Source organism: Dryobates pubescens, chromosome 2 (assembly GCF_014839835.1).
Source record: "Dryobates pubescens isolate bDryPub1 chromosome 2, bDryPub1.pri, whole genome shotgun sequence".
Classification (NCBI taxonomy): Eukaryota; Metazoa; Chordata; class Aves; order Piciformes; family Picidae; genus Dryobates; species Dryobates pubescens.
Window position 1 is genome coordinate 16496109 of NC_071613.1, and position 16442 is coordinate 16512550.

The window sequence follows — 16442 nt, forward strand, 5'->3', positions numbered from 1 at the left end:
GTTGATTAGATAGGGTTGGGTGATTGGTTGGACTTGATAATCTTGGAGGTGTCTTCCAACCTGGCTGATTCTGTGATTCTTACCATAAACTTTTTCTTGTTTCAGTACAAAGGAGCACATGTAAAGCCAGGTTTTGCTGAACACTTCTACAGTAATCCTGCAAGATACAAAGGAAGAGAAAATATGTTGGTATGTTTCTCAAGCAGCTCTCAGGAATATTTATGTGCCTTTACATGGAAATTTCTCTCAAAACCTGTCCCTTTTCTTTTTAGTATTATGACACCATTGAGGACGCTCTTGGTGGAGTTCAGGAAGCTCATTTTGATGGACTTATCTTTGTTCACTCTGGTATATATACAGATGAATGGATATATATAGAATCTCCAATCACCATGATCGGTGCAGGTATGGAAACTGAGAGCATCTCTGTCTCAGAGTTATGACTTGTGTTAATTAACCACCTTAATTACAAAGAAATTGTGGTTTGATAAATGCCCATCTTACTAGACTGATGAAGATGTTTCTGTACAGTGGCACTAAGTAAAGAGCAGCTGATAATTCAGACTGAAGTACCATTGTCTGCTTCTTAGTGCTTGGAATAACTTCTTTATCTCTTTATTTCGTTAGGAGGAAAACCAATTGAATTTGTCAGAGAATACACTTGGTTACATGATTTCAGTTGAATCTTTCAGGTGGTTCTTATGAAGTTTGTTTATATATAACCTATCTCCAGAGTAGAATCCAGCAGTGGGAGCAAGCCCAAATTAGTATCTGCCCCATTTTCTTCAGCATCATGATTCCATCTTGAAGGAAATGAGAGCATCCAGCAGAAACATTCTGAAACTGGAAGTTCTTTCCCTGTTCATCTCTCAACTCTTCTTCTAAAGGGGAATCAGGAAATAAGGCTTTCAGAATAGAATAGGTTTACAAAGATCTAATGTAAGATAACACACCTGGGTACAAACTGTGGTGCTTGTGGAGCTCTTTGCTTTCCTTGTCCCTACTGTGTGTAAGCATGCTAATCCCCAGTAGCATGACAGGGTGGTAAGAATTTAGACTGTCTTAATGTGTGGTAGATAGCTTGATTAAGAGGTTTATGACCTCTTGCTCCTGTGGTGACCCAGAAGTGAATTGCCAGCTGCCTGCTTTTTCTGAGCTACTATCTGTCAGAGGGGATTTTTTTGTATGCTTGGTTGGGATTTTCTGGGTGGTTCTTGGTTGGTTGTTTTGTTGGTTGTTTTGGTTGGATTTTTTAGTAGTATTACTGGGGTTTTATGTTTTTGCTGGTTGGTTGGCTGCTTCTTATAAATGTCCCTCTTTTCAGGTAGTGATCTGTTCTGCATACCAACTGTTTTGTTCTTGAGTGAGCCTATTCTGGCACTTCTTTCATGGGTTTTTCAGCCTTGGCAGAGAGAATGGTTTTGAGCAATGCAGTCAGATTGTTCCAGCGTTAGCCTTTAAACTCGTCCCTGCAGACCTGCAAGATGCAGGTGCATTAGTATGGTGGTTTGTCAGTTTGTGCCTGCGTATCTTGAGCTAATATCCTGAACATCCCCACTTACAGTGCTTTGGCTTGTTCTGTGGATAGGTTTTGAAGCACAAACTGGATTGTTTTGGAAGAGAGTAATCTGAGAGGCATGTTCCTGGAATACTCTTACTGCATTATAATAGTTGTTGCTGTGCATTCAGTCATAGGGAACAGCTTGAAACTAGTCACAGACTCTTCTACCCTCCCTGTCCTGCAGTGCTTGTGATGTGGATCCTCAGTGCTGTTTCACTCTGTATCGCCTCTCTGGTGTGCTGCAGTGCTTGCTTAATGCAGACATGCCCTTAGCCAAGCAGCAAAATACCCTCAGCTCCTTTTTCAGATAGGAAATGACAGTAATAGATAGCAGTACAAACAGGGCAACTCTCATTCATGAAGGGTTTAAAATCCATACAAAACTGGATCATGACTGTCCTAAGGTACAAATTTTTCAATTACATAATGAAACTTGAAATGACATCTTCACTATCTGGTTAAAATACGGTATGTTCTCTGGCTCCTTTTAACTTTTGAAAGGCCTTCTGCTTTCCCTTCCACTGGAATTAACCTAAGTTACCCAGAAAAACAGTTAACTACAGTTCTTCAAAAGCAAAAGGTCTGTACCCATAGCTGTCTTGGAGAACAAAACCTCCAAGAGGAATCCAGAAATGCTAGATGTATTTCTATGTCAGTTTCTGGCACTGCTGACTCTTCACTTCCTCAGACTTTCTCCACTGAATGGTCAGTGACATTGTGGAGGGAGTCAATTTTCATTTGTCTGGAAAAGAAAACAAAGTGAAGCAAACCACTAAGCCTTGGAGAACTACCTCTTCTCAATGCAGTCTGGCATGCTATCCAGAATGGTAGGATTAAGGCAGCACCAAATGTCTCCCTACTTCTACTCAAATGTCTTTAATAGTTTCTTCTGCTGACTTCTTCAGAAGCACATTATTATTGGAAAGGCAGCTTTACATACCTTGAGCTTTCAAGAAGCTTCTGCTTTCTCCTATTAGCAAAATGTTCTTCCAGAATCATGCTTGGTAGTCTAGGTTTGTTAGTCTGTTTAATTTTGGAGTTACTTCTTTTCTTTCCTTAAATGTAAAAAAAGGAGTCAGCTTTGGATGGAAGCCTTTAGAGGTAATAGTATCACTGCAGCTTATCTGAACTGTCAAAGAAAAAGCAAATACAGAGACTGTGTAAGGAAAGGTCTGCTTCAGTGGGCAGAAATCAATTTCTTAAAAGAATTCTGTTCTGCAAGGCTGGGAAGGGGTTGTCAGATTACTGCAGGAATACAAGCCTGCTGTGGAGTGGTCACCATGCTCAAGACACTTAGGCTTTCATCTTAAAGGCTGAGTTTCAGCACTGTGCCGGCATGTGTCCTGATGGGAGTATCGCCACTGAGTAAGTGTTTGTTCTGTATTTTAGGAGATAGCAGCTTTCTTTTCCCTCCCCTTTATTTTCCATTTAACTCAAATAATATGCTAGGAAGTAAAAAGGGTATAATCAAAGGATTTTCAAATCAAGAAAAAGAATTACTAAAAAGACTAAGAAGCATTATTGTCATTTTGAAGGTAGAAAAATCTGAAATGGTAAAGGCTGTTACAACTTCTGATTCTCATTTTTGAGAGCAAGAGAACTTTCATGTGCCTGAGCACTTCTTTAAATACCCATTCTGCATCTTTGAATTGAAAATGGTATTTTAGACTAGTTTAGAACTGTGTTCTTTGCTGTAGATTATACAAGATCTAAAAAGGCCTCTGGATCTTTTTGCCTGATCCAATAGAACAGGGCTGCAATTATTTCCTTCAGAGTCTAGGTATTTTTCTATTAATGCACTGAAAAGTGAAATTGTTTTTATTCCTTTGGAGGAAGAAAAGAATCCTGTGGCAACATCCAGGTAATTTGTAATTCTGCAGGCAGTCCCTTATTGGAGACTTTCTGTTGAATTATGTCTGTGTGATCTCAGCCATTAATCTGAGTGTGAATCCTGATCCAGTGGAACATGGCTCTCTTAGATTCCAGCAAATAAGAGTTCTTGCAAGCTATGTTTTGCTAAATTATGAAATTAGTTGCCCTTTATTTTTTTTCCTCTTTCCTTTCTTATACTTTATTCTCTCTTCTTAAGTGATCTTAAGCCAAAAGCTGAAATTCTGAGTAATTCTTTTGCAACGTTTCAATAAAAGGTTGAAGAGAATGTCTTTGATGCATTTAGAATGAAACTGTTCCTTGAATAAGTCCCCTTCCCCCTTCAGCCTTTTCCTGGGGAGGATCTAAATGGAGGATCTTGCTAACTGGCATATTCCATAATGGGCATTCTGGGACCTCCAAAACTCACAAGAGATGTGTAGAGTAACTCAAGTGCTGAGAGGAAGATGATTTCTGTAGAGAACACTGTCCAATCACACAATAAACACCTCCAAGCACAGTTTCACAAATCTCTTTGCTTTGTTTGATAGAGTTTCAGAGCATCTAATGTGAAGTGCAATTTTTCCTTGCCTTCCCTAAGAGTGAACACAGTTCTGACACTAATGTATGTCCCTCTTACTGTTTCCTGTTGAAGGCTTCGTTTTTTTCTGGTTACTGTGGTGCCATTCTTTCTCAGATGCTTGAAGTATACTGATGGATAGTCAAAGGTTAGGGCTGGGCCAGTCACTGAACAACTGACAGACACTCTCTGTGAAGCTCACTCCCTTCCCAAAGGGAAGAGAAGGGGGATAGGGGAGAGATGCTGATAGGTTGGGAAAGAAAACTAAACCTGCTTCAATGGAAATAATAGCAATAAAGTGAAACAGATACAAATCAATACCAGACCCAACCCCTGATGGAAATTACTATCACTGCCATTACCGATGCTGTGGACAAGGTACTGGGGAAGCCTGGACCCAGCAGCAAATGGGAACTGAATTCAGGAGCTGGTTTCTGTGACTGGATTCATTAATTCATGGATTGGGATTGAAGGCAGGACAAACAGAGCCCTCCTCAGATTCTGGCCATTGAAAAAGAGGCTTGACCGTGGTGATCCCTCAGCTTTATAATGAAGGATGGAATCTCTTGTGGGCCAGCTTAGGGTCACCTGGGCTCTCTCTTCTGCTTGCAGGTGCAGCCCAATATCCTAGATAAGATTTAGCAGTGACCTTGGTCTGCATACTGATCCTTTGGTGCTAGCTAGAATCATCAGTACTATTACTACTAGAAGCAGACACGGCAAAAATAAGCCATTGACTTCAGAAAGTGAAGTCACTGAGAAGAGACTGAGCTGAAAAGTAAAATCACTGAAGAGTTAGTTCAGTTTCAGCTCAAACCAGGACAGCTGATGTGTGAATGCCACTGCCATTTGCACCATGGTGAATGTACAGAAATGCAACCAGGCCACAGAGAAATACTTTGTATGATGGCAGAAGTCCTTATCAAAGCCTCTTTTAGTTGCTATCTAGTTCAAAGTGAATAGTGGTATGAAGAAGAGCTAGACTACATTAAAATATTTGCAGCTCTGCAGTAATGGAAGCAGAGATCTGGCTTTCAGATAGTGAGAGCAAGCTGCATAAAGATGTAAATGTTGCTTCATTCTGACTGGCACCTTTCTGCCCAAGTGATAAAGAACAGGACATTCCACTTTGCTGTACTAGTGTCAACAGACAACAGCAAAGGATCTGCTCGTCAGAAATGCTGCCTGTAGCCTCTTCAACGAAATACAGAATTTAGGGCAGGTACTCTCGGTCACATTTGCGTGCCTCTAGTTGGGAAGTTGCTTTGGGCTTTGAAATTGCTATCAGAGAATTCATCTGCAGTAATACTGAAATGTCCATATTTACATGTCGTGTGTGGAAGAAGGCTTCTGGCTGGCATGTTTAATGTGCAGTTTCGAATCTGGCAGAGGCTCTTTGCTTGTGAATGAGCATCATTGAATTTGTGCCAACGTCAGGCCGTTGTTAACTCGTGCTCCCTCTGCCGGCTGTTGCCACCCCAACGTGAACATTCCTTGCCTCTGGATTATTAAGGGTAAGGACTAGAGCAGAGCCCTGCAGTTGACACAGGAAATCTGCAGTTGCAGATGAAGGCAACTTGCAAATGAACTATTTCGAAAGCTTCTGTAGATACTTAAGTCTGGTTCAATCTAATTGCACACGATTTTCTTCTAAGGAATAGTTAGGATGTCAGTTCAAAGCTCCTGAATTTTACATTTGAGAGCTCTGGGGAGGTCACTTGTAGGTCATGAGCAGATTACAAAGTAGTTGTTTAAATTGGTTCAAATTAGTGACGGAATGTATGTGTTTAGCTTTAATAAAAGGCTTTGGAAGACCAAAATAAATGGCACTTGATGACAGAAGTACAGTACCTCAAGATTGCTATCCATGTTTAAACTGTTCATTCAGATCATAATAAGGAGTAGTCAAAAAACTCCTCATGGTGCTACATGTTAGTGATGCAAAATTTCTTAGTGTTAGTTTCTTCAGTGTCTTTGAAACTTCCTATTCTAAGACTCCTCTGACATGAAGACTATTGGTGTGCCAGGAACAGCATTCATTTTCCTTTGTGCTTTAAATGTAATGTTACAGGTGCTGAGGATTTAATTTGTGTGGGGTTTTTTTGTTCCAGTAGCATGAACTAAGAAGTAATGTTTCCTTTACAGCGCCTGGAAAAGTAGCAGATAAAGTTATAATAGAAAACACTAGAGACTCCACCTTTGTTTTTATGGAGGGTTCTGAAGATGCCTATGTTGGATATATGACAATCAGGGTAAGGACCTCAAACTTCAGCTAAGCTTCTAACAGTTTAATTTTCATGCCTGAGCATTGTGTAAATGCTACATTTCTGTGTTGTCTTCCCTTTGCAGTTCAACCCTGATGACAAATCTGCTCAGCACCACAATGCACACCACTGCTTAGAGATTACGGTGAACTGCAGTCCCATTATCGATCACTGTATTATTCGAAGTACTTGTACGGGTTAGTGGACTTTTTATTGTTTGAAATCAACTCTGTGTTTCAAGTTACTCAGCTAACCAGGGCACGTGGGAGCAGCTCATAAATTGATTATGGTGTATTCCATTCTTTGATGCAGCCTTATTTGCATTGAAATGGCATTATTACAGCTAGTTCTTTGTGTCTCAAGACCTTCGTGGTAATAGGTGTTTGGTCTTCTCTTTGAATCAGTTTGGACTTTCTGGGTCGTTAGTTTAAAAGCTCAAAAGTGGCAGTTTATATAACCTGGTTTTGGTATGTTTTGGTTTTGGTTGGAGTTGGCAGGACAGAGCATTTGAAGGGAGCACATGTGGGACTTTCAGGTTCATTGCAATATGCAAAATTGATGGCATTAAAATAGTTGTGAGCTGTAACTGCTAAGCTGAGTTCACTTAGTGTTGAGAGTGGTTTGACCTACTCAAAGTATGAATTCCTAGCTATGCAGGGTGGAAGAAATACATTATGTGGAAAGTTAGACTCACTTCACCATGAGATGCTGAGGAATTTATGCTGCCTGATTTGGGAAACATTGGTAGTCTGTGATCAGGAAAGGAAAGGTCAGAGGCAGTGTCATTGAGAGGCTGGATGGCAGCTTGCAGTCCTTGTCAGGAAGGCACGGTAGTTTGCATTCACTAGACAGAAGACAATGGCCAGTTTGACATAATTTAAACACAACCAGATGAAATGGAGTTGACGTGAGGTGCAAGAGGATTAAGGTTTGGAGTCAGTGTGGAAATGGCAATGTGAACTTTGCTTAAGTTTAGCCAGTGAAATGGAATAGAGCCATGCAGCAGGCTGTGTAGAGGCTGCTTTGCAAGGCAAGGAAACAAGGAGACCTTCAACTAGATATAAACCCTATGTTTCTCTGGTATGAACTATGGAGGAGGGAAATCTGCAGGGAACTGTAATAACTTGGTATGCACTACAGTTCTGGGTATTTTGTATTTTATATCTCTGATTCTAAGAATGGTGGAAGGATTCCTTGTCTGTGCCTTGTAGAGGAAGATGTGGTCATTCGTGGAGGTTTCAGGCTATAAAACACTACTTCACTTTTGGTCAAAGCAGCTTTATGCTTCACCTCACCATGTTTTAATGGAGACATCAGCAAGTATATGGGAGCATTTAAAGTTTTAAAAAAGAGAAAAAAGGACAGTTAGCTGCTCTCAGTATCTTGATTTCCATGTTTAATGCTAAATACCAGGAAATTATGCTCTATGAAGAAAAGACTGGCCTATGGGAACGTTCAGAATATAGGTGAGCCTGATCACACATGAGAGGAATTTTATTTGTTTCTTGGACCACATTCAGCTTGGTTTAAAAAGTAGTTTGAAGAGCTGCACAGCTTCATGTTGAAACATGCTTATAAATAAGCTGGTAGGTCCTGATATTTTTGTGAAAATTGTTTCTCAAAATTAAGTTTTGATACTATTTTTTCATGTCCACATTTCATTGTGGAAGACTACTCCTTCAGAATGTTGGACCTTTGCCCTCTTCAGTACTCTAGATTTCTGAATATTTGCTGCAATTGCTGCTTCTCTTCTCCAAAACTGCAATTTCTGGTCACTTTTGGAGGTTGTGTGTAGGCTGTACTGACATCACTTATCGATGATTAATTTTTATTTACCTTTTTAATCCTACCAGGTATGGCTATCACCTACTTGCAAAGTACTGAGTATGTGTCAAAAGGGAGGAAGAATGGCAGTCTCTCAGAAAAGGCATTTCTCTTTCCTAGCACCAGCTTTGATACCTTTTGTGTAGATCTAATTGCTTTAAAGCATACTTCCATGTTCTGATGCATATAAAATTCGTAATGTATGTTGTGTAAAGATGGAAGCTATGCAAGGGCGAGTGATTTAAGCTGGAGGTCCCTTGCTGCCCATCCAAAGCTTCTTTGAAATCTTTAAAAACAAACTTTAAGTGTTCTGATCCTGAGTCTAGAGGTTCTGTTGCAGCCATCATAGAAAAAATCAGTATTAATCCTCACCTTGAGACATGCAAGAAGTAGTGGATGGCAGCCTGCCTTTTTAAAGTGCTGCTTAAGTGTTTGCAGTCATTATAATCTGAGTAAATAAAGCCTAAACCAGTAATGTGCTTGGTATTGTAAAAGGACCCATTTCACACAATCAATAATGATGTCCAGTGAAGTGAGTCTGAAGAGAGATTTGCTTTCCTTTAAATAAGCAAAATGCAACAGAGGTATACTTCTAGAACATCACACTGGGTTCCTAAAAAATCTCTAGTCCCTCAGTGTTGTCAAAAGAGAGAGAGGAAAAGGGGGTGAAAGCTCTTACTGAATACAAGAAATTTAGAATTCATTAACAGTTAACATAAATAGGAAACTAGGAATTGCAGGAAACTGGAGCCTCCCCTCCAAAATACAAACACTCCAAAAACTGCCCCTGCACCACCCAAAAAAGAATTTGATAAACAAGATAAAACCATCTGTCTAGAAGAGACAGCAGTCAGGTCTTAACTTGGGGAACAAAGGGAGTTTTAGCACTGATGCTGATCCATCACAGAATAGGAGAATTTAAATGGCAAAGTGTTGTGTAATTTTTGTTCCATATTTAATGAGAATAGGCAGGAATGATAAATGTGCTCATCCCCTAGAGGGATAATGAAATACGTTCCACTCTTGACAGTAACCGTGGATGAGGTTAAACAGCTGTAAAAATAGACATTCTAAAACCATGCAGGACTTTCAAAAGAACTGGCCAAGAAATCATCTTGGCTTCTGTGATGTATCACAGAACATTAGGGGCTGGAAGGGACCTGGGAAGATCATACAGTCCAACCCCCCTGCCGGAGCAGGATCACTTAGAGTAGGTCACCCAGGAACAAGCATGGGCAGATTTTGAATGTCTCCAGAGAAGGAAATTCCACAGCCTCTCTGGACAGTCTGCACCAGAGTTTTGTCACCCTCCTGGGTGAGATGCTTTGTGTCCCTGGGCAGGGGTGGCAGTGATGAGACTAAACAGGATAAGTATGTCAAGGAGGTACTGTCTATTGATGCTGGGTAGAGTCAGGAGAGAGTGAATGCAGTTTGGTCGCTCAGGAATGTAAAAGGGACGATTGAAGCAAATTAAGGTGTATTTACATAAAGTTGCAATGGTTGCATCACACTTCCAAAATTACTTTCTTTGACTAAAAGAAGCTAGCAGTCCCAGCATAATTAAATAAACCCTTGAAAAATATTTGACTTTAATGTACAAGTGCCTTAGAATTTTCCAGTATTAACCAGAGCACACCTTAAGTAGACAAAAAATAACTTTAAGAGCAGTTAGAAATGGCTTTTTTGTGGCTCTTTCAAAGATGACTTCTTGACGTTAAGCCACTTTATCAGTGACTTGCAGAGAAGGGAGAAAATGCATTTTGATGAGACATGCAGATAATGAAGATTCAGGCTGTGATAAATAACCAGGAGGAGGGGTGGCTACGCCCTTCTTGGAAGGTGGGCTCTCAATGTTCACGTTAACGTGGGCAAATGTGAAGTTGCACGCACAGCTTGCACGCATTCCTTGTTTTAAGTGATAAACTTTCCTCCTGGGAAGCTGGATTCCTCAGAAAAGCTTAAAGAGCCAGTGTGGGTTAAAAAGCTAAATACCAGCTTCGTGTAGTCGAGTGGACAAAAGAGCTGATGTGATCCTTAGTTAGACCTGGGGGAATGTTGAGCAGAAGAGACCATATTACGCATCTGCTTAGTCCTGCTTCAGCGTGAAGTGCTCTTTCCTGGGTGTCCATAGCAACAGGTGGAAAATTTAGAAACAGTTCAGTGAAAACATCCTAAAAGATAAAGCAAAAGAAAAAATGTAGTTGTAATGAAAAACATACTGACTGTGATTGGTTACTTTATCAAAGAGACAGCTGAAGGATTAAATTGCTTGCACTAAATGGGTGCCAGCAGTGAGTATGGTGTAGAGCAAACCAGTAACTAGGTGCTAAAGCTGGAGGATTTCAAGGAAGCAATTAAAAGTCTAAATTAACAGGAGTAACAACTGTAACCAGCTAGCAAGCTTTATAGTGGTTTCTCAGTTGTTGGAAATGTTCAAATCAAAATTAAATGTGTATTCAAACCAAAATGAAATGTGTTACTAAATGATATGTGGCTGAAGTTCCTGCTACTAGAATTGAAGCAGGAATTAATTCAGGGAATTATTATAGCCTGTATTATTCATAAGGTCATACTAGACAATCAAAATAATTTCTTTTGGGATTAAAAAAAAAAAAAGCTCTTTGAATGAGTCTGTGAATTATTAAAGTATCATCTTTGTGGTACAATGCTGGAAGGTAATGTGACAACTTAGGAATAGAGCATTACTGCCTTGCTTATTCAGTGATCTCTAATTGCAGGGAAGGCCAGCTACGCAGAGATGAGGTCTTTACCTTTCTGAAATCACTGTGAAGCTGCCATTTATTTTTAGAGGCTGCAGAATTTGATGTTCTCATACTTCCTGGAGTTCAGGGAATTGAGCTGATCTGATGAGATCCTGAGCTGTTTTGAGTCCTAGTTGCCTGAAAAGATGTTGGTTTCTGGATAATGGTGTGGGGGCTGAAGGCATGCAAGGAGCTGCAGCAAGGAGCCCTGTATTTCAGCTGGGACGAGACCTGTTGAATTCTGACGTGTAACTCTGTACATTGTAGCTCTGTACTCTATGCTGTTTGTCTCCCGTTAGACAGAGGGGCTTTGTATGCTGCAAAATGATTTTTTTGGGGCTCTTTGGAGTACCAGGTTATGAAGTTCAAAGGGAAGTAAAATAAGGCAGCAATCAGCATAGATTTTTATCCTGTTTCTGTTGTCCTTTGACTGTTGTGAATAGTAAGTGTACGGTGGGCCTCAAAGAGGGAAACAAATGAGTGAAAACTTTCATAAGCGTGAATTATTATGTAAGCCATTGTCTATTCTGGCAATTGTATGCAGCTACCTAACCTTGTCAGAGTGATTAAAAAGCAACTTCTTGTGTCTGCAAAAGGGTGACATTAATGTTTTTCTGCCCATGGCTTGCAGTGCTTTGGCACTGTGCCTGCCAAATCGTTTTAAAATACCAGTTCCCAACCAACTTCTCTCGCAAAAGCACTTCCTGACTATTTATAAGTACACTCTGCTTTGAAGCTATGGTAACTGTACTGAACTGTACTGTGATACTGTGATACTGTTTTCTTCCAGTTGGCTCTGCAGTATGTGTTAGTGGCCAGGGAGCTTGTCCTACCATCAAACACTGTAACATCAGTGACTGTGAAAATGTTGGACTTTACATTACAGACCACGCACAGGTATGTCTCAAGGCTTTTTGTTTTGGTTTTTTTAATCTTTGATAAAATTTTTTGACTGTTCTTGGTTTCCATCTGAATTTTCATTTTTATTTCCCAGGGAATATATGAGGACAATGAGATCTCCAATAATGCATTAGCAGGGATTTGGGTGAAAAACCACGGCAATCCCATCATCAGACGGAATCACATTCATCATGGACGTGATGTTGGCGTTTTCACCTTCGACCATGGCATGGTAAGATACTTGTTCCCTTTTAAAGAAAGGAAAAAATAATGTTGCCTAGCTAAGATCTTCAGATTTTGCCTGTCATGGAAGAAATGCTTTTGTGTGTGTTGCGGGTTGGGTTTGTCTCCCCTCCCTTCCTCCCCCCCACCCCCCCAAATTGGAGATTTACCCCAGGATAAGTTTGCCACACCAACTCGGAATCTCAGAAGCAAAAGGAAGTTTTATTTCCAAAAATGGACTAAATACAAAATGACAAAATACAACAAGCATATGAAGGGTGTATTTACATATATTCACAGTTCAACATCACCACCCCTTATTCAGTAACTCAGCTCATTTCCCCTCCACCCCTTCTCTGGACACAAAGGCCCCAAAGGTGGCTGCATGCAGGTAGCTTGCCTACCCCCCAGTACCTCACACACAGCCAAAACAAGAGATTATTCTGGCAGGAGCAAGGTCACAGAGAGAGACAAGCAGCAAGCAAGCAAGAAGCCACAGGCAGAAAAGAGAAAGAACTGTGGTACAGAATATACGATTTTCAACAAATCAATGGGATGATACAAACTTACCTTGCATTATTCTGTGTCCAATCCCTAAACTTGTTTATTCTTTAGACTCCAAGTCTCTGTAAAATTCTTATCCTTGTTTACAATTAAGACCTTAAGCTAGGCACTAGCTCTAAACTGTAACAATGTGTGAACAGACAGTTCAGTATATGCTTACTGTTCTTCCCCTGCCCATCAGTGGGCATCTCCATTTCAAAGACCATTTCAGCTGAAAGAGGTTTAAGCAAGCTTTTTGCAGTTGATTGGCAACCTGTTGCATTGAATTACACTGCAGTGACAAAATAGTTCCTGAAATGGGGTGTAAATGGTAGGTTTACATTTACACTATTGCTTCAGTCTTTTTTCTTCTGAAATAGTATAAAGATCAGTTGGAAGACTTAGAAATGTCAAGTCCTTGTGGAGACTGGATCAGTCTTATTTTAATGTGAAGAGGACTTTGCTAGCATGGACTTAGTTGTGGAATTTTAGCAGAGAACTGAGCTTCGAAATTCAGGCCTTCTTTCATAAAAATGCTTGTGGGATCAAGGTGATCATTTCCATGTACATGGAAAATAGTAACAAATTTCCATAGCTCTTCAAATAAGCTGAATGGGGTTTTTTTGGTCACTGAAATAAAATATTATTGTCTTCTGATTTGTTTTAGCAAAATGTTCTGCCTAGCTTCCAAAACAGTGCCAAGTCATTGTTTTTCCTACTTAAGTGACCCAAGTCCCAGTTCCTCCCACCCAGCTGGCAAAATGAGTAGTTTTCTTCTGGTCACTCTTAAAATGACAGATCTTTAGGAAGTTCACAGCCAGTGGAAGCAGGGACAGCTATCCTGGGAGGACTATAGGGACACTGCCTGGTTGTGTTGGAACTGGGTCAGGAAGGCCTAGATGGAGCTGAGCTCAGGTAGGGATGCAAAAAGTAAGGACTTGTACAGGTATGTCAACCAGAAAAAGGTCAAAGGAAGCAAACCCCCACTCTTGATTAGCAATACTGACAAACTGTCAAGGCTGAGGGCTGAGGTACTTGGCTTTTTTGCATCAGTCTTCAGTGGTGGGTATAATAAAATGCTTGTAAAATTGCTTTAGACACTAATATCTATGACTAGCTGAGATGAATGAGACCCAGGGCACTTTTGCAAGGCATAACTTAGGTGTAGGCTGGACCTCTGTTTTCTTCCAGTTTTCTCACTTAATCTTCTAACCTGTGGGTCCACTAGTCCTTCCATATTCTTCATGTATTTAATCTTGCTGTCTCCACCACCCTTACCCCCTCTTTAGTGTGTAGACTTGAGGGTTAATTGGAAGGTCTGGCTAGGAGCTGCCTGTAGTTTAAATATTAAATACAAGTATCGAAGTACTTTTTCTAAAAAATTAAAAAGCCAGACTGAATTCACACAGAATCACAGGATGTTAGGGGTTGAAAGGACCTCAAAAGATTGAGTCCAACCCCCCTGCCAGAGCAGGATCATCTACAGGAGGTCACACAGGAAGACATTCAGGTTGGTTTGGAATGCCTCCAGAGAAGGGACTCCACAACTTCTCTGGGCAGCCCAGTCCAGTATTTTGTCAGCCTCACACTGGAAAAGTTGCTCCTTATGTTCACATGGAACCTCCTCTGATCCAGCTTGCACCCACTGCACCTTGTCCTATTCTTGGATATTAATGAGCAGAGCCTGGCTCTGCCCTCCTGACACTCACCCTGCACATCTTTAGGAACATGAATGAGGTTACCCCCTCAGTCTCCTCCAAGCTAGAGAGACTCGGCTCCCTCAGCCTTTCCTCAGAAGGAAGATGTTCCACTCCCTTCATCATCTTTGTGGCTCTGATTGATTTTTAAATAAAAGTGTATTTGATCTATTTTCTTGCCCATGGGGAATGCCTGTTCCAGTGTTGTGATCATGGATGTATTGCTAGCAAAACAGAACAGAAATCAGTTTCTGTTTAAAAGAAACACTGGCACGTTAAAGGGAACATCTAAATAATAAGAAATGTTTTAATAATACTTGCAGTTAGTTAAGTCATAAACTCCTTGGAAAGATTTTGCTTCCCCTCCACTTCCATCACAGTCTACTTTGGACAGCACCCTCTGTTCTGGGTCATGCTAGTGACAGAGTTGATAAAATGGCCTCATGGGCAGCATTTACACAGCCTTTAAGTGGTGTGGTATCTTTCAGATACAGATTTTACACCCCTGAACTAATTAAAGGGCTTTCTGTGTTCACTTCTCTTCATTCCCTTCTGTATATTTTTGTTTGTTTGTGGTTGGGGTTTTTGGTGGTGGTGTTGGTTGGTTTTGTTTTGAGGGGGGTTTTTGTCTTCCCCCTCCCTGCCCTTTTTTTTCTCTGATATGTTTGGTTGGTTGGTTTTGATATTTGGGGGTTTTGGGGTTGTTTTGTTGTGGTTTTTGTTTTTTCTCCTCAATTGTTTGGTTGGTTTGGGGTTGATTTTGTTGGATTGTTTGTTTTTTACTGCTTCTGATTGAAGTGGGTTAAGTACATTCCAGTGCTGAATTCCTGCCCTGCACATTCTTTTGCCGTGGGCTTCTGTGCCAGAGTGCTGGCTCTGTAAGGTTCAAGAGTGCTTTGGTTAGGTTTCATTTTTTTTTCTCCCAGTTTCATGCTCTCAGGCTGTTCTTTGTGTTTTGATACTTGTAGAAACTTAACCTCTTCTTTTTGAGCTGGCAATATTCTGACATTTGCCTCAGTGCTTGTGCCAAATGTTTAACAAGCAGGCCTTAAAAATGCAGCGTGGTGCTGCTCAGTGCTTTACTCTGACCTCTTGTCAGTTGCCTGAGATGAGTTCCTAGACCTTTCTTGTAAATTTTATTTAGTAGTTGTATGCAAGCAGCAGAGCAGTGCTGATTTACTGTAAGAATAAGCATGATTTTGTAGTTTAAAGCTGGAATCTAGGCATAACAGTCTTCAGTTTTGCTGCTCCCAAAGGGGAAATGTAGCAGGATCGTTTGTTTGTTTTTCCCCCCTTTTTGATGAAAGGAAAGTGTAGTAGCATGTACCTAAGCGAAATGATTGTGACTAGTTCACAGCTCAGTCTTTTAAATCCTACAGATCAAACCGTTTTAAAGAAGTGGGTAGAAAGTCCAAATAACATAAATGCATCTTCTGCCACTTTCTATAAAGACTACATAAGAACTTAGCTGGCCTTGTGCTGCAATAGCAAATGTTCCCAGTGCACTAAAAAGAAAGGGCTCCTTTTGTGTCCTGAATGTGGTTTTCTTTATGCTGCATTTGGATTTTTGTAAACCCCACCAGCTTTCAAATGAAGCTGGGAGGCAGTTTTATAAACCTTCCTTTTTATTCTTGTGGTATCAGTCACGATTTTGTGGCTCATTAATTAAGTTGATACAGAGTCAGATACACTTCAGCAGTGCATTTCTTTCTGTCTTGGTCTCCTGCCTGGGTTTTTTCTTGCCCTGTTGGGAGCACAAGTGTCAATAAATATTTGGGAAGTGTAAAGGTTTCACAGTTATCTCCTTCCCGCTCTTTTCCCCCCTGCCTCCTTCCCGCTCTTTCCCCCCCTGCCTCCTTCCCGCTCTTTGCCCCTTCCCGCTCTTTTCTCCTTCCCGCTCTTTTCCCCCCTGCCTCCTTCCCGCTCTTTTCCCCTTCCCGCTCTTTTCCCCTTCCCGCTCTTTTCCCCTTCCCGCTCTTTTCCCCTTCCCGCTCTTTTCCCCTTCCCGCTCTTTTCCCCTTCCCGCTCTTTTCTCCTTCCCGCTCTTTTCCCCCCTGCCTCCTTCCCGCTCTTTTCCCCCCTGCCTCCTTCCCGCTCTTTCCCCCCCTGCCTCCTTCCCGCTCTTTTCCCCTTCCCGCTCTTTGCCCCTTCCCGCTCTTTGCCCCTTCCCGCTCTTTTCCCCTTCCCGCTCTTTGCCCCTTCCCGCTCTTTTCCCCTTCC

General features: G+C 41.1%; 1 protein-coding gene across 2 annotated transcripts in view; it reads left to right on the plus strand.

Moving 5' to 3' along the window:
- The window catches only part of FBXO11 (F-box protein 11), a 74872-nt gene that overhangs the window by 47333 nt on the left and 11097 nt on the right, over nt 1-16442 (plus strand). For both annotated transcript variants that reach the window (XM_054171114.1, XM_054171121.1), the window contains exons 6-11: nt 106-189; nt 273-405; nt 6156-6262; nt 6360-6471; nt 11651-11757; nt 11855-11992. In XM_054171114.1, the coding sequence (XP_054027089.1) occupies nt 106-189; nt 273-405; nt 6156-6262; nt 6360-6471; nt 11651-11757; nt 11855-11992 (681 nt within the window). The remainder of the gene's footprint in view (nt 1-105; nt 190-272; nt 406-6155; nt 6263-6359; nt 6472-11650; nt 11758-11854; nt 11993-16442) is intronic.